Below are 17,439 nucleotides of genomic sequence, written 5' to 3' on the forward strand. Positions count from 1 at the left end.
TGGCACTTCAGGAGGGTCCTACTTCCCCGGTGCCTCTTCTTACCACCTTCCTGGGTTCATTATGGCTTTTGGTTTTCTGAAGACGCCAGCTTCCAGGTCAGGTTGGGGGCTGTATGGCTGCCACAGAGGGCTCAGGGCCAGAGTGGGGTCTGGGAGGAGGCGGTGGGGGTCCCAGGCTACGTTGCTTCAGGAAAGAGGCAAAAGCTCACTGAGGTACAATATTTAATAAAGTCATCTTTATTAGAGTAGAGGGGTAGAGGTGAGACTCCCCAGCACTTGGGAAGGCTCAGGCCTGCTGGAAGTTAGAGGTCTTCTGGTGGTTTGAGGGTTTGTTGAGCTTCGTGTCTGAGCTGGGCTGCACAGGCTCCAGCTTAGAGGGCTGCCTGAGGTCCTTGGAGTTGGTGGAGGCATTCTGTGGTATGCAAAGCAAGTCTAGTGAGTACACTTCCATCCCCAGGGGCAACCTATTCTAGGGCATCTTGTCTGGTAAGGCAAGGATCCAAAACTCAGTGGGCTGTGACTTCTCAAAGATTTCTAGACCCATTTGATCATAGCATGGAACACTTGATTTTTCCAAGTCCACAGGGCTCAAGTGAGTTTCAAAGGTGGCCCTGTGTTCCCATCTCAGGGCCTTCACGAGAGCTGTGGAGCCTCAACCATGAGCAAAGAACAGATGGCTCAAGAGCAGGAAAAATCAGGATCTTGGTTTTGGGGGCCAGTGTCCTTAGAGCTGAACTTGAGGGACATCTGTGAGCAGGCCTTGGGAGCCTATCAGCAGCATTATGATTACCTCAAAAGGGTGACTGATGGGGGGAGAACCTTGGAACTGGGTGGGTGTAGAGGCACAAGCTACTCTGTCCATGAGTAAAACCAGTGCCAGGCAGCTGGGTATGAGGGCACATGCCATAATCCTAGTGACCCAGGAGGCTGAGGCAGGAGGATCATAAGTTTGAGGTCAGCCTCAGCAACTTAGTGAGACCTGGTCTCAAAATAAAATTTAAGAAGGGCTGAGAACATAGTTCAGTGATTAAGTGCCCTTGGGTTAAATCCCTGGTATCACAAAAACAAAACAAAACAGTCCTAGAGTATGGGCAGTGCCAGAACATTGCAGAAATGCCCATGTGGGCTGCCCCTTGTCCACAGTCATCTTCTCCTTGAGTTTCACAACAATCTGTGGGGGAAGGGGTGGTTTTGGCAGGAGTTTCTATTCCCCCAGACAGGCGGGGAGACTGAGACCATACCCCAGGAACCTTAGCCCAGGACTTCTGATGCCCAGCCCAGGAACTGGCCTCCCAAGTTTTTCTCAGTTCCCAGTGATTTGTGAGGTTGACTGGCTTCCAGCTCCTCTAAAGAGGTCACTTACAGGCTGGTTTAAGATGATAGAGTCTGAGCGGGGCCCAAAGCCGTGTTCTTGCTCCTGTAGCCGTGTGGCCAAGTCCTGCTTCTCTCGTCCCCAGCGTCGAGCTGAGTCCTCTAACTGAAGACATGGAGAGGTACAACTGGAGGACCAGTGGGCAGTGGGACCCATCCCTGAGAGCTAGGACAGCTAGACCCTAAGCATGCTCTCTGAGCAGAGAACCAAACTCTCGGCAAGCTCTGGACTTGACACCATTCCAAGAGACCTCAGGGGTAGAAAGGGGAGGGGCAGGGGCCATGCAGTCAAAGACACTGGCGGACCTTCTCTGCATCTCAGCAACACACTGAGTGAGCCCTGACTCAAGATTTACACTGGTCCTTCCCTCTGACCATGACTGCGCACTGAACTCTGGTACTGGTCAAAGACTGACCCCAGATCCTGGACCTACACCAAGCACCCATCCTGGCCACAGACTGATTAGAGAACCTGCTTAGCCTGATCAACCCCTGCAGCTCACCCACCTGGCTTTCCAGGGACAAGATCCGGCTCTGAGCCCGTTCCAGCTTGGCCAGGAGATTAAATTTATCTGAAGTACTGGTAAGAAGATCCTATGGGTAAAGCAAAAACTCAAGATAACTCCAGCTTATGATGTGAGCTCAGGAAGCAGCGAGGCACTGAAGGAGAAACCAGTCAGGTTTGATTTCCAACCAGCTCCCCAAAGCAGAGCCTCAGACCTGGGCCTGACCCTCATCCCCAAATTCAGCACAGGGCTGGACATGTGCTTTTTTCACAGCTGTTTCTTCCGTGATTTGGGGCATCTAAAGTTATTATACATCAATTTTCAAGCATGAAATGCATCAAGAAGCTCCCATGAATGCACAGAAGATACTTCAGCAGGGAATCTCTTTGTAGGGAGAAAACATCTGTGAAGCAAGGGCTCCCCAACCTCCACACTTTACCTGGATGTCCACATATTAGTGCTTCCAAATAGAACTCACCCCTTGCAAGTCCTGAGATGGACAGAAACCCTCTCCTGTGTGTATCCCACCCAGGCTATAATTCCAATTACAGTGGGGGAGCAACCTGGGAAGTGGAGTGGGACTAAGGCATCTCTGGGCCCTGGGACACCCACCTGTGCGGGCAAGGTCTCTGTGCACTTGGAGTGGCCTGGGCCATCTGTCTCTTGCAGCCGCTCTGCCAAGTCTCCACCTGCTCCCAACTCCCCAGAGTCCACCTGGGATGGGGAAAAGGACTCTCCAAGGTAGCAAGCCATATGGCAAAAGGAGTTAAGGATCAGACAGGGACTTGCTTTCTCCCAGGATGCAGGTGAAGTAGAAGCTTTCAGATTCATGCATTCCCAGGAGAAAAAGAGCACAGCCTGAGAGCTCACATTCCAGGGGATGCCAGGCTTAAGGGCAAACCTGGGAAGCCTAGCTCCTGTTCTTGATCATCAACTTGGACAGTGCTGAGGGTGACTACTAATACCCGGTGACTGGCACAGGCGGGTCAAGGCCAAGCCTGTGCTGGTGGCTCTTACCGGCAGGGCCTGCTGCTGTAGAATGATGGGGCCTGTTGAGTGGTGGTTCTTCTCCAGCTCTGCCCGTAGCCTTGAGTTTTCTGCCAGCAGCACTGAGTAAACGTCAATAGGCAGGTTCTCTCTCGTAGAACCCAGGGGAAGGCCAGAGCCTGAGAGCAGGGGGAAAGCTGCGGACATGGCCACGGGTGTTTGTGAGATGGGCTGTCCTGCCTCCAAGTCTCTGCCCTGATCTGTCCCAGCATTTTGTTCCATTCTGACCTGGGGAACTACAGAGGCAGCACGGGGTAATCTCTTGCTTTGGACAGATCTGATGGGGGTCACCTGGTTCTTTCCTACTCATCAGAGCCACCTCTGATTTGTGGCTGTGGTTAACCCCAGTGGGAAAGACAGATCATGGATTCATCAAAGCATTTTTGTTTGTTTGCTTTGCAGAGACAGAATCTTTCAAGATGTGGAGAGATGGGAAATAATTCAAAAGGTTTCGGGGTTAAGGGGTTGGGAACTGATGCCCCAGGTGGCCCTCTTTTGGGCAAGTCTTAGTCCTCCTAGTGCGCAGGGCTATTCCCACTGAGGGCGGGCATGGTTTTGGCCTGGCTCATACAGTGTCCTATCTTGTCCTAAGAAGCTCCCTGGCAGGAGGAAGTAGCTTGGGGCATTCTGGAAGTGCTCAGCGCCAGAGAGGGGAGCAGCTTCCTCCTGGGTATCTCAGGCCCGTAGGCATAACTGAGCATGGCCTCTCTTCGCAGATTCTCCTTGAGCTGAGGGAACTTGGAAGGAGGAGCCTCCAGGCTTGGGGCAAAATCTGGGGAGTCAATTCACTCACATCCACTTAGGGGCGCAGACCCACCAACGTTGGGTTTCCCCTGCAGCTTGTTGGGTGGCGGGGGTTCTTTTCTCTCCCGTAGCCTGTCCTCTAGTACCTGCTCCATCTTCTGGATCACCTGGCAGGCAAAGCACCGAGGCTGGGCTAGCCTGGGGGTGCCACACCTTCCCATCCGAAGGCCCCCAGCTGGCAACCCCTGCACCTGCCTTCTCCTGGTGCCGCACAGTCTCCTCCAGCGCCTTCATCTTTGTCAACTTGTCCTGGTACGGCTTCAGCTGCGCATCCTGGGGCTGCCGAGCCTGGCACAGGAGGAGCAGCTCCTTCTCTCGATCATTTTTCTGTGAGGGGAGGGAAGGGAGAGAAAGGGTGCTCGGGAGTCACTCTTGGCTGAGAGGGTCCACTCAGCCCCCTGCTGAATCCTCTATAGGCGGGTCACTGTGCCCTCAACGCCATCTTCTGCCCTAGACACTTCTCTCAGCACTGCCCATCCAGCTCCCTTCCCCTCGGCTCCAGAAGCCCCAGCTCACCCGGATCAGCTCATTCTGCAGATGCTGCACCTTGTCCCTCAACTTCCTCATGTCCAACTCCTTCAGTAGCAGCTTCTCCTTCATGGACATCGCTGGGATGGGCAGGGAGCTGGCTCAGGGCGGAGCTTCTCCCAGCGTGGATCAGCACAATGTGGGCCTGCCCCAGCTGTGGGGCTTTTGACAGGACTGGATGCTCCATTTCCCACCCCTGAGAGGACCACTGGGCAGGGACCATGTGAGTGTCTGTGGGTGGAGTGTGTGTGTGGCAGGGTCCTGCTAGTTCAAGTCCACCTGCATGCATATCTGGGAAAAGTTCTCCAGCACCCTGTCTCCAACCCAGAGCCTTGGCCCAGACAGGATTCTGGATGCCTTTAGTGGCCTGTACATCCTCACCCAGGTTTGAGACCTCATCTTTGCTCTGCCCCTCTTCTACTTCCTGCTGGGTCAGGTGGCTTCTCAGCATCCGGTTTTCCCACTCCAAGGTGCTGGCCTGTTTCCGCAGCAACAGGATGTCCTGTGCCATCTTCTGCATGGCCCGCCGGTAGTTGTTCATCTCCTGTGGATCCCAGAGCCTAGAGCTGAGTCTCCAGCCCCATGGAAGCTTCCACCTCACATATATGCCTTTATTTGGGAGTCAGTGGGGCACTTTAAAGGCCCAGGAGCCACATGAGCCCCAACCTGTGACCCCAAGTTTTAGCATCTCTCTTGAGGGCTGGTTATGACTTGTTCCCAATCCTTCCTGGCTGCATGAGGACTGCTGCACTAATGTACTTTCCCAAGGACCACTTGATTCCTGTGATGCCAACTCAGAGGGAAACCCAGGACTCAGACACCAGATGAGAAAGCCAATGGGCAACAGGCTTGAAAGGATCAGGGCTATGATTCCAGAGGCTGGCCAAATAATAACCACTCCTTTGCCTTCTCTCTCTTCTTTTCCCCTTATGTCACTGACCCCAGGGAAGAGCCTCTTAGAAATCCCACTAAGTGCTACTTGGGAGCTGATTCTGATACCAGCCCCCCAACCAGCCCAGCAGTCAGGAAGGGACACAAGGTAGGCCTACAAGACTCAGATAAGGTCTCAGGGTCGAGGTCAAAATCCAGCTACAAGATGTGGGGTGCAATATTGGGGCCAGGAAGCAGACACAGTTATGAGGTTAGAAATAACAATGATCCTCATATCTGATGTTCATTGAGCATCTACTATGTTCCAGGTCTCCTTCTAGGTGTTTTACGTGGCCTCCCTCATGCAAGCCTATAAGGGCAGGTACTGTTAACATTTTACAGATAAGGAAACCAAGGCTAAAAGAGGTAAATAACCTGCTCAGTGGTAAAACAAGTGCACAGCTGAACCAGCATCTGAAATCCAGGCCTTCTGGCACTTGAGTCTGTCTGTAAGCACGGTGCAACCCCACCGACAGGCTCCCACCCATGAATACTTCATGCTATAATGAGAAGTGATAAAATCAGGCTATCAACAAGAATTATTTTTTTTATCTTTTCAAGTCTGCCCATATATGCAAAGGAAAATTTAATAAAGTATATTTATATGCATTTGCTTTATAATCAGAAACTACTTACTGTTATTTATTTTAAAAATTATGGAGTTTCTTAAACCTAAGCAGCACAATATTTAAAAGGGGGATCCAATGCAAAAAGTCAGAAATATCCGGATAGAGGATGCAGAGCTGGGGTGGGGAGGGAAGATGGGGCAGGGAGGTGAGCTTGCCTGGGAGTTTGTGCAGCCCTGTGGCCTGTGGGTTTTCTGAAGCTGGGGCCTTGCCTCAGGGGTGGGGCTTATGGACCCAGCAGGCTCCCAAACCCCCAAGAAGCAGACCATCCCAAATTCCCACCTGGGCCCCATGCTGCTTGGGGATGTGGCCTGGCTTCCCAGCCACTGCCTTCCACCTGCTACAAGGGGGCCACTGGCTTCTGGGGGAGGAGTCCTCAGACACAGGGGATCATAAGACACCACTTGTCACCTGCCACTGTCTAGCTTTCTGGCTGGACTCTCTCTAACTAGTATCAGTCCCTTGCACCTGCCCCTGCTGAATACCAGGTCTTGGCTTCTCCAGATCTGCCCATCTGGTGTCCCCAGTCAGCATGTTTACCCAGATACTCAGCCCAGGGACCACACACAGATGAACTTTGTGGCCAGGTCCAGATTGGAAGCCCAGTATGGCTACTGTCAGGTTGTGTAGCTCAGAACTTCTGAGCCTGAGAGTCCTCATGTAGGAGATACCTGGGGTTGCTGTGAGGCTTGGAGTCGGTGTGTGAAGCCCCTGCCTGGGTTTCTGTCCAGCCACATCTAATTTGGAGGTATTGTTCTCATCCCAATTCATTTTTGTTCTAATGGATGCATTAGTCAGACCCATTCCTCTTCCCTCTTGCTGCCCTGACCTCCTTTATCCACTCCTCTGCTGAGATCTAAGTCTTCTTTATGGCAGCTCATGACTGACAGGGGTTTTGAGATCCAGTACATTGGCTGGAGAAAGCCCATCACATTTCAGCAAAAGAAATTGCTCTCCTCCATTCTTTTCCAGGCCTGGTTTAACCTCTTAACATGTCTGCTCTGGGCAATCACAAATAGAATTCTAGGGTTTTCTCTTACACACATACACATACACACACACACACACACACACACACACACACACATTATTCAAGGATGCTTGCTGCCCTACAGGCAGTAGTTACAAAGAATGACCTAAAATTAATTGTGCAAACTCAGAGATGGTTACACTCTATTGTGAAATGAAAAGATCATGAGGGAGCCTGTCGTGGTGGTGCACACCTGTAATCCTAATGACTTGGGAGGCTGAGGCAGGAGGATCTTGAGGTCAAAGCCAGCCTCAGCAACCTAGTGAGGCCCTGAGCAACTCAGTGAGACCCTGTCTCTAAATAAATTAAAAAAAAAAATGGACTGGGGAAGTGGTTCAGTAATTAAGTGCCCCTGGGTTCAATCCCTGGTACAAAAAAAAAAAAAAAAAAAAAAAAAAAAGGAAGAGAGAGAAAAGAACATGAATGATACCCACCCAGAACTTGGGTGCATACATGTGTGTATGTGTGTGCGTGCGTGTGTGTGTGTGTGTGTGTGTGTGTGAGTACACATATGGAGGAGTCCGGGAGAAGGGCTGCCAGTCTCTTGGCCCACCCCTTGAGTCTGATTAATTCAGGGATGCATTCTCTCTAAGAGCCCACTGTTCTCCAACTCCAGAGTCTGGGGTGAAGGCGGGGGTTTGGTAAGCAGAGCTCTGTAATAATTAACATCCCCTTGACAGATGAATAAAGTTGAGACCCAGAGCAAGGAAGGAAGTGACAGAGGTTGAGCTGGGTTTCTGGCGCGGGGTGGCTCTCACTCAGCCAGATGGAGCCTGCTGCAGGAGGGGCAATGGGTTTGGTGGGTCTCCAACCCTGAAGGCTGGCCCCATCCTCCTCCACAGGCCCCCGTCCCACCCCAGCCTGGCTGCTCCACAGGGGAGTGGAGTGGCCCCTTGGCCCTGGCTCCTCTGTCTCTGCTTGGTCCTTCCTCTTGAGCTGAGCAGGAGATCTTAGGCAGCACAGCTGGGTTGTGAGGCCACAGCCTGCAGGGCAGCCCTGACCTCTCTCTCCAGCTCCTTCAGGGTTCTTCAGGGTCATGCTCTGCGTCACAGCCCAGCCTTGAGATCACACAGGACACCACGTCCCAGATTCTCCTTGTGGTCCTGCCTGCCAGCTGCATGCTCCCTCTCTTCCCCAGTCTGTTGTGGGAGGGGAGACTTCTCTCTGGGCTGGCACAATCTCTGGGGCCAATGACTCCAAAGCCATCAAGCCTGATCCTGGAGCACCCACTGCACCTTCTCACCACTGACACCCCCATGACCAGGACCCCCACACCCTCAGAGCTTGCTGAGAGGACAGATGGCAGAGGCCCCAGTTTGAGTTGTTCCACTGCCACTGAGCACCAACAGCCTTTGCCACACTGGCACTACTTCTTTGGCTCTGGAAGGGTGGCAGCTGTCCTCTGAGCCTTGGATGGGAAAATCACCCCCCTCAAGGTTACTCTAGAGTGAGGGGGCATGAGGTGAATGAGCTTCCAGGTGCCTGACAGCTGTAACTCCCTTTCCTGAACACTTTCTGAATGATTTAAAAAAATTTTTTTTTTGTACTAGGGATTGAACCCAGGGGCGTTTAACCACTGAGCCACATCCCCGGCCCTTTTGTTGTTGTTGTTGTTGTTTTTTTTTTTTTGTATTTATTTAGAGATAGGGTCTCACTGAGTTGCTCAGGGTCTTGCTAAATTCCTGAGGCTGGCTCTGATCTCGTGCTCCTCCTGCCTCAGCCTCCCAAGCCACTAGGATTACAGTTGTGCACCACCAATGATTTTTTAAAAATTATTCTTACAATAGCCCTGGGCACTGGGTACAGAAAGTATGATCACGTGATGACTCCCCTTTTACAGGATCGAAAGCCCAGTTTCCATTGAGGAGGAAGGGTAGGGATTATCTTTTACAAAAACTTGAAGGGGGCAATGCTTAGCTCCCTCCCTCCCAAATAAGAAGCATTGTGCCCAATCTGAGGTCCATCACCCAAGTGGGGGCTTTCAAATATGCCTGTGGCCACTACCAGCAGTGTTGAGCAGAAGGACCCTCATGGCCTCAGCGTACAGACGAGGAAACTGAGGTGGGTAGTAGCATGCTCAAGGTCACAGGGAATCAGTTATAAAGCCTCCATCAGAAGCAGCCCAATAAACCAGGTCAATCAACACTTGGAGAGTGCCACTGAGTGCCAGGTCTGTGCCACCAGAGCACAGTTGAGACCAGAATGTCCCTGCCTTCAGTGCTCTTGCCTCTCCTCTAAGAGAAGATGGTAGGAAGTATCCATGACAGAGGGGGTTAGAGGAGGCTCTTTTCCAGCCTGGGGGCCCTGGAGGTTTCCTGGAGGTGGTGACAACCTGAGCTGGCTCTTGGATGAGTGGGTGTTCTGTGGAGTGTTGGGGTCCCAGGTAGAAACACCATGACGAAGGCAGGGACATGGGAACGTGTGATGAGGGACAAAGCAGGTGAGTTACTGGAGGGAAGAGTGTGGGGAGGGGAGGTGGATGCAGCTGGAGAAGCAGCAGGGCAGCCCAAAGAGGGCAGGTCTCCATCTTGCAGGCTGACCAAGGGCCTAAGCCAGACAGTGTGGGATAAGACCCTTCTGGCTGCCTAGAACAAAGGAAAGACAGGGGAGATGAGGGCCAAGAGCAATGTGCAGGGTGAGACACAATGGGACTCTCACTGGGCAGAGGCAGTGGGCATGGAGATGGGGGCAGGGGCTGCCCACAAAGACTGGGCACAGCAGAGGGTACACAGGGGTAGAGGGACAGGAAGTGGGAGGACAGACCACCAGGAGGTACAACTGGAGCCTCGGGGAAGGGAGTAGATTTTCAGGATCGCGGGTGTGAAGGAGGGGTTGGAGTGGGTGGGAGGAGTCCTTGAAATGGGTTGATGGCCAGAGAGGCAGGAGGAAAGGGGGCCGGAGCAGGGTGGCCAAGCCAGGGTACAGAGGGCTTCCTAAAGGAGTCCGGAGTGGGCGCAGAGGGTGGGCGGCGAGGCTGTGCCAGGCCACTGGGTTTGCTGGGTTGGTAACATGCCCTCTCCCCTTCTTTGCCCTTTCCTGAGCAGCCACTCAACTTTTGGGTCCCCAGGCCCCCAAATCCACGCTGGCAGGCTCAGGTCACTTGTATGTGCTTTGCCTTTGCAGCCGGCAGAGGGCAGCCGCCTCCCATGGATACTGGGCTTCAGTCTGTCTCAAAACTGAGACTTGAGGTCCCCTGAGGCAGGTCCCACAGCTTATGTTGCAGAGGAATGTGTGTGTGTGGGGGGGTGTCTCACTCTCCAGTCCCCAGCCCATATGTCCCTCTCTAGGTGGTCCAGCTGGCCTTCTCAGACTTTTTGCCCTGGAACTCCCATCTGAGAGGTTCTAAGGGGTGCCTTCTGTTAAGAACCATCCATCGAAACCAGAGAAGTATACTGATTTGCCTGAGGTCACACAGTGAATCCTGAACCTCAGCTGGGTCCTCTGTCCTGTACCAGCTGCAGGGCTGAGTATCAAAGGGAGGGGTTTGGGATAAGACCCATCTAAAAGTCATCCCAACTCTTCCAGTCTGCGCAGCAGCAGATCCCTGAGCCTAAATCTTTGCAAACCAGATACAATTCTATCCACCAACCACATATACTCTGTGTACACTCAGCCCAGATAGGCACCTCTGGAGCTCTCGGGTGCCTCAATGACATATATACCCTTTGTTGAATGTCTATTTACTGACCAGGTCCTTACTATTATTATTTTTTCCTTTGATTGGAAGGAGTCTGAAAGGGAGGCATTTCCATTCAACTTTCTTCAGCAGGGAGCTGGTCCTGGTGCAGGCAGACCAGGTGATCTGGTCAAGACTGCCTCATTCACGAGAGCACAGCTGTGACTGTACTTAGGTCTGTAGGCATTTGTGGAGGGCGTGTCTCGTGGAGTCCAGTGTGGGGGTACTGGAACTACCATGTTCAAAGTGACAGGTGAGATGCCGCTTGACTTTCTCCTTTCACCAGGGACTGAAGTTACTACTAGGTGAGCAACCTGCTGGGAGAGGGGAGGCAGGTCCGTCAGGCCCATGAGCCGTCCCATTCCCTCAGGTCTGAGAGGTGCCCTTAGAGTTCATGGTGGCTGCTTTTTTGAGTGAGAGATAGAAAGAGTGCTGCCCCTGGGCCTGGCCAGGCCTTGACTCCAAACAAGGCAGAGAGATAATTCTACTTCCTCATGATATCTCTCTGCTCCTGAGAAACCAGCTCACGTGGTGTACCCATTATCTCTCCATGAATTTCCTCTGTCCAGAATTCCCCTGCCACTGCTCCTGGCTCTCTAGTCTGCTCTCTTCAGCCTCCTCCTTTAGGTAGGCCTCCTAGTTCTCTGCCTCCCTTTCAGTTGGGTTTTCTTTGTGCTATCTCAAAACAGGACCTTCTTCTCTGGTGGTCAGAAGGTGACTGAAAATGCTGTTACTCTTCTCATGGAGAGGAGGAGTCTAAGTCCCCTTTGCTTCATTACTGGCCTTAGGGGCTTATTGGAGTCAGCAGAAGACTTGCAGTTTCCCCCTCCCTCCCAGAACACTGTTCTTCCCCAGGGAGAAGTCCTGTGCCCCAAGACTGCCATGCTGTGAGGAAGTCCAACTACCCTGAGTACCTGGCCCGCAGCTGTTCTAGTGCTGCCCTGTAAGTCACCCCAGTTGATGACCTGAATAACTTAGAGTAGAGAGAAGCCCTTTCTGCTGTGTCTTGACTAGTTTCTGACTCACAATACTGTGAGATGTAATGACACAAGAAAAAATGATGAAGTTACCACGTTTTGATGGTGATTTGTTACGTTATATAACTAGAACATTTTCCCTGGCCTCTTGACAAAGCCCTTCACAATAAACTTCCATCTTTGAACTTCAAGGTAGTCAGGCACAGCACAACTAGACCTTCCGTTAGAACTGAACCCTGGGCCCAGGCTTCCTGGGCCCCTTTCTATCTTTGAAACCTTACCTCCTCTGGCTAGCAGCCATCCCTGAGCCACCCAGTATGGCATTTCCCATCTGCTGGACACCACCTACAAACTTTCTTTCCAGCTCCTGGGTGGGCCTGTCTACCTATCTGCTTTTCTCAGGCAAAACCTTGGCCAGGGTGCTGCTCCTGGCAGATCAGCCCTCATTTGTCCCTCTGGATGTCAAAGAAGCCACTTTTGATAGACCAAGTTTTCCAACATCTTTAAAGGGAATTAATCTGTCCATCAACAGATGGGTGGATAAAGAAAATGTGGTGTATATACATAATGGAGTTTTATTCAGACATAAAGAAAAATGAAATTACATTGTTTGCAAGAAAATGGATGGAACTAGAGATCATTATGTTAAGCAAAATAAGCCAGACTCAGAAGGTCAAGGGCTGAATGTTTTCTCTCATATGTGGAAACTAGAGAGGAAAAAGGAAAAGAAAGATGTCGGGGGAGAGGATTTCATGAAAATCAAAGGGAGATCAATAGAGGGAAGGGACCAGGGTGAGGATGTGGGGAGGAAGGGGGAAGTGCAGGGGACTAATATTGGCCAAATTATATTATTACATTGTGCACACTATGAATATGTAACAACAAATTCCATAATTATGTACAACTATAATGCACCAATAAAAATGTGAAAAGAGAAAAAAAAAATAAATGGAATTAACCACATTTCTTTAAAATAAAATGGAGCCACGCATGGTGGTGCATACCTCTAATCCTAGCAGCTGGGGAGGCTGAGATCTGAGAATAGCAAGTTCAAAACCAGCCTCAGGCTGGGGTTGTGGCTCAGTGGTAGAGCGCTTGCCTATCATGTGTGAGGTACTGGGTCCTGATTCTCAGGACCACATATAAATAAATGAATAAAATAAAGGTCCATCGACAACTAAAAAAAATTTTTTTTAAAAACAAGCCTCAGCAACTTAATGAGGCCCTCAGCAACTTAGCAAGATTCTGTCTTAAAATTTAAAAGAGGCTGGTTTGTGGATCAGTGGTTAAGTGCCCCTCGGTTCAATCCCTGGTATCAAAAAGGAAACGTTCAGTTTATGCAAATTGATGTTGACCTCACCCCGACCTTGTCCCAAGATCAAGGAGCTGGGAACAAGAGCCCAGCCCCAAGGGTCTGTCCCAGGAAAGCATGGGGTTCAATGGGGGTTGCGATTAAAGATTAGATGAGACCAGTATTGTCCCAAGAGTTGAAGCTCACTGTGGCTAAGCAATCCCCTTATCCAGAGGAACATCCAGGCTGATGCCACCTGATCCCTGACCCTTCTGTCTTTGGCTACTGTCCACCCAGCCATGCTCTCTTTCTTCCCAGTGTGGGACAATATGACAAAAGAATGGAGTAACCAAGCCTTTCTTTCCCTCCATTCCCTTTTAACTTAATCACCACCAGAGGGCAGGCAAGGGAGGTCTGTGAGCCCCTGGGTTGGGTGGGGACACTGAGGCCGAGCTGGATCAGGCAGTTAGGGTGTGGCCCAATGGCAAAGGCTGTGTTCCAGATAGCAGGGCTGGGGAGGTTTGGCCAGGACGGTCTGTGGGATGGGACCTCAACTGGAGAGTGAGAACCTGGAGGAGGTGTGGTACTGGTGGGTCCTTACTCTACTTGCCACTCCAAGGTGGTCCCAGCTTCCCAGGCCCATTCTTATAAATCTCCCTTCTACCTCCTCCCCAATAAGGTCTGGCAGCCGGAGTTTGCACTAAGCTCAGTTCTGTTGGGCAGGGTAAACCTTGTTCTCAGATAGCTGCCAGTAGCAGAGTGGGGACTCGCCCCAGGACACAGGAAAGTGTAACTAGGAGGCAAAAGGAAGGGGAGGGACTGGAGTCCAGGTGCTTGAAGCAGAAGTAAGATTTGACTGGACTGGGTGGGACTGGAGGTGTGGGAATGGCCAGAGCCCAGGTGTGGAAGTCAGCACAGGCCTGGACTTTCGGGGATCAGAAAAACACACAGGTCTGTCCGACCTTGTCTGTGAGGTCAGCTGGGGAAGTGGGACCTGGAGTGCCAGGCCCTGGAGCTCTGCTTCTGAACAGAGAACAGTCAAGAGCCACAGAAGGTTCTAGAACTAGGGGCCTCCTCACCCCAGGTCCTGCTTATGAAATTATTTCCCTTGAACATCAGCTGGGCCTCCCAGTCACAACAAATCTGTGCACATTGCTGTTTAAAACAGGTTTCCCTACTCTATGGAAGCCACTCTCCCAGGGAGGGGGTGGCAGTAGCGTCTTTGTTCGGCCCAAGGTTACAGCAAAGAAACAAAAGGAATGAATTTTCCCTTTTTTCTGTTCTTTCCCTTCCTGCAGCAACAGAAATGGTGTCTAGAAAGCTTTTGTGCTTGGCTTGGTGAAGCTCCAAGGGGCGAGGGGCGGCAGGGCCTTGGCCGGCAGCTGACCCCAGTCCCTGTCTAATTGGCCCCTGCAGGAGCCAGGCAGACTAATTGGACCAGGCCTGGACAATGGGGCTGGGGCTGGGGCGATCATGGGGTGGGGCTTCTGGAAGAGGCTGGCTTCCCATTCTCATTTCCCTAGGCCTCCCTCGACCCTGCATAATCTAAAAGGCTCCACTCTGGACCCCCCTCCTCCAGGAAGATGCCCCCCGCCCCTCCCTCACACCCCACCACCCCAAGCTCAGCTATCAATCACTCCTTCTCTAGTATGTGACTCAGGTCTTCCCTCTGCTGATAGCGACTTGGGGCCAGTCCTTGTCCCCAGTCCAGGGGTACATAGGGCCTCTCCAGGGGGCTAACCTCTCCCCAAAGTGACTCTGCTCTCTCTCCCACAAAGAGAGTCCCCCACTGGTCTCCTCCTACCAGAATGCCCCCTGCTTAGAGTTTATGCCTCTGATTGCTTCCTGTGGGGTGGGGGAAGAGTGGCTGGGGTCCAGAACCTGGGTTCTAATATCACTTCCGCCCCAAGCTGTTGGATGACCTTCAAAGAGGCCCTTGCCACTCTAGAGGCCCTCGTCTGTATCTAGGGGTTGACACCTACTGGGATTGAGCTCAGGAGTTCTTGCCTCAGTAGAAGAAATACTTTGGGAACAGGGTCCTGAATTTAAAACATTGTTATCACCCAAGCCCGTAGTCTCAGGCTAAACTGCTTCCTCTTGAATGCTCCCATCTGCCACCTCCACTCTTCCTCACAGCCCTGCACCATGGTCTGCACTCTCAGCACACCTTCCCAGCCTAGCCCAGACTGGGATCTGGGGCTAGACCTCCAAGATGACAAAGTGAGGGCTTAATTAGCAAGAGACAAGGGTCACTTTAAGTGATTTCCCCAGAAGTCTTGCTCTTCTCCTTCTCTGGGTTCTGACTATGGGCTCAGGCGGCCTTGGTTGGGGCTGGGGTCCTGCAGAAGGTTCCTGTGACCATGTACATCTAGGAGCCAGTGCCTTGGTCTTCTGCCTCCTTGCCTCCCACTTGTACAGGCTCTGGGAACACCTCTAGTGGTTGCCTGGCAACACACCCCTACACACCTGCCTGTAGGTGAACAGACTCCTCATCTCCCAGGAGAAGTTGGCGGGGGCGGCGGGTTGGGGGGGGGCAGACTTACAGAGCGGCTGTCAACCAGGCCCAGATCAGCTTTGGGGGCCAGAGGGGGTGGGGCCCCTGGCTCCCCCATCCTTGCTGCTAGCGGTCTTGTTCACTGGGATGGTCCCCAGGGACTGTTGCTACAACAAGTGCCTGCCTGGTGACGGAGCTCAGCCCTGAGCTGGAAGCAGACAGCCCATGGGGCCACTTCCCCTTTGTTCCAGGGTAGAGGGCACCTGGGTGGTGGCTGAAATCAGGCTAGGCTCATTCCTTGGCAGGGCTGGGGAGAGTTCTGGTGGCCCTTTAGGACCTGGGGCTTCTGACTGCCCCCAGCCCCAGTCTCAGGATCCTTCCCCCAGCCTGTTCTCCAGCTGCACCTCAGCCTCCCTACTCATTTCCCCTTCCATCTCCACTTGTGCCTCTGCTTCCCCATTCTCTTTTCTTTCCCCCTCAGCCTTACCCTCTCTGTCCCTGTCCCTCTTCCCCTCAGTTTTCCCTCTCTTTGCAGCCCATGTTCTCAAGAACCCCCACAATATCCCAAACTGGGCTCACTTTCTGCTCTGCAGCTGCGCAGTACGACTCAGGGTCCCACGCCTGGCCCCTAGGGCCTCCCTGTCTCTGCCTTCCTGATGGTCTGGTCAAATTCCTTTCTCTTTAGTTCAGCGGAGACATGGGTGGGTGTTTTTAGAAGGAACTCTCTGGGAAGCAAAGGGAAAACAAACCCAAACAAGCCAGCCCACCACCTAGAAACGCCTTGGTCAGGAAGGCAGAACTGCCTCAGCCTGGTTGCAGAGACCCCTCCCTAGGGCGTGGGGAGCTCGTCAGCCTGTTCCATGCAAGTTCGGCCCTGAGCCTCTCATGATAGGCCCCCATCCGGGGCCAGCAGATGCCTGGCTGGAGCTGAGACTTCATAAATATTTGGTTACTTGTTTAATGAATGTTTAGGGTTCTCTGGGGCCTCAGTGGTGGCACAACAATGGAAAGTGACTGGATAGTCTTAGATGGACACCTCTACCTGTGTCAGAATCTCTCTCCACCAATGGGGGCATCTGTCCTATCGGTGTTGCAAAGGGGCCTGGCCTCTTTTCATTTGTGGGCCTCACTTTTCACTTAGTGCACTTTTTCTTAGAGAGGTTTCTTTCTTTCAAATATTTTTAGTTGTAGATGGACACAATACCTTTATTTTATTTATTTTTATGTGATGCTGAGGATCGAACCCAGTGCCTCACATGTGCTAGGTAAGCGCTCTACCACTGAGCTACAACCTTAACCCCTCTTAGTGAGATTTCGTAGCATAAGAATGGGCAGAGGAGTTGAATAAAACCCCTACCCTGCTCTGTAAACCACATTTGAGCTAGCCTGGTAAAGCAGGAAAATCCATGGGCTCTGCTATTAATTGGTTTGGGGACTTTGGACACATCTCTGAGCCTCAGCTTCCCCTCTGTAAAATGGAGCATTCTCTGCACCCATCTCATTGAACTGTTGGGAGACCACATGAAGTTGTGGGTATAAAGCTCTGAGCAGAGAACCTGCCACATGGAAATGGCTCCCAATACATTATTCCCTGCTCTGTGTGATGCTTACGGAAGGCTCTGGAGGGACTAATCCTCCCCCAGGGACATGAGGAGGACACTTGACATGGGGCCGGCCACACTCTCTGATGGCATCAGTCACCCAGTTGGTGGACTAGATGCGGGCCCTAAACTGTTCTGATCTTGCCTTGGAACTACCTACCAGGGAAATGGGCTGCCGCCTCCTGCGGTGTGTGCTAGGAGCCTGGGAGGAAGACAACACTGACAGACCCGTGCCCCCTCCCAGTCCGCTTGCAGCCAACCCCCTCCCCATGAGGGGCCCAGCCCTGCGCCCGCTGAGCTGCCAATCGATTGAATCTGCTCCCATCCTCGGGCGTGCCATGAATTTTTCATCAAAGGCCTGTAGACTTTGGGAAACGTACAATTAGAGGCCCCATCAATAATGCACCACGTGGAGGCATCCTCTGAGCTCAGCCAGGCCTCAGACATGGCTGCCTTCCAGCCTGCTCTGGCAAGAGGCAGGAGGGGCACACTCAGGGGTCCATCACTGGACATAGAACAGGTGTGGGATGCTGAGAGGGAGGGGAAGCTGCACCCTTG

General features: G+C 52.3%; 1 protein-coding gene across 4 annotated transcripts in view; it reads right to left on the reverse strand.

The window, feature by feature from the left end:
* Window positions 1–256: 256 nt before the first annotated feature.
* The window catches only part of Ccdc33 (coiled-coil domain containing 33), a 102,634-nt gene continuing 85,451 nt past the window's right edge, over window positions 257–17,439 (reverse strand). Inside the window, exons 13-21 of one of the 4 annotated variants that reach the window (XM_047541013.1) lie at window positions 4,638–4,800; window positions 4,245–4,336; window positions 3,924–4,055; window positions 3,742–3,835; window positions 2,895–3,061; window positions 2,490–2,591; window positions 1,879–1,965; window positions 1,364–1,477; window positions 257–412 (exon numbers count right to left, since the gene is read on the reverse strand). In XM_047541013.1, the coding sequence (XP_047396969.1) occupies window positions 287–412; window positions 1,364–1,477; window positions 1,879–1,965; window positions 2,490–2,591; window positions 2,895–3,061; window positions 3,742–3,835; window positions 3,924–4,055; window positions 4,245–4,336; window positions 4,638–4,800 (1,077 nt within the window). In that variant the 3' untranslated portion in view covers window positions 257–286. Of the gene's footprint in view, window positions 413–1,363; window positions 1,478–1,878; window positions 1,966–2,489; window positions 2,592–2,894; window positions 3,062–3,717; window positions 3,836–3,923; window positions 4,056–4,244; window positions 4,337–4,637; window positions 4,801–17,439 lie in introns of all 4 variants that reach the window. The other 3 variants (XM_047541012.1, XM_047541015.1, XM_047541014.1) reach the window with 3 other exon arrangements.

The sequence above is a fragment of the Sciurus carolinensis genome, chromosome 2 (assembly GCF_902686445.1).
Source record: "Sciurus carolinensis chromosome 2, mSciCar1.2, whole genome shotgun sequence".
NCBI classification, from domain to species: Eukaryota; Metazoa; Chordata; class Mammalia; order Rodentia; family Sciuridae; genus Sciurus; species Sciurus carolinensis.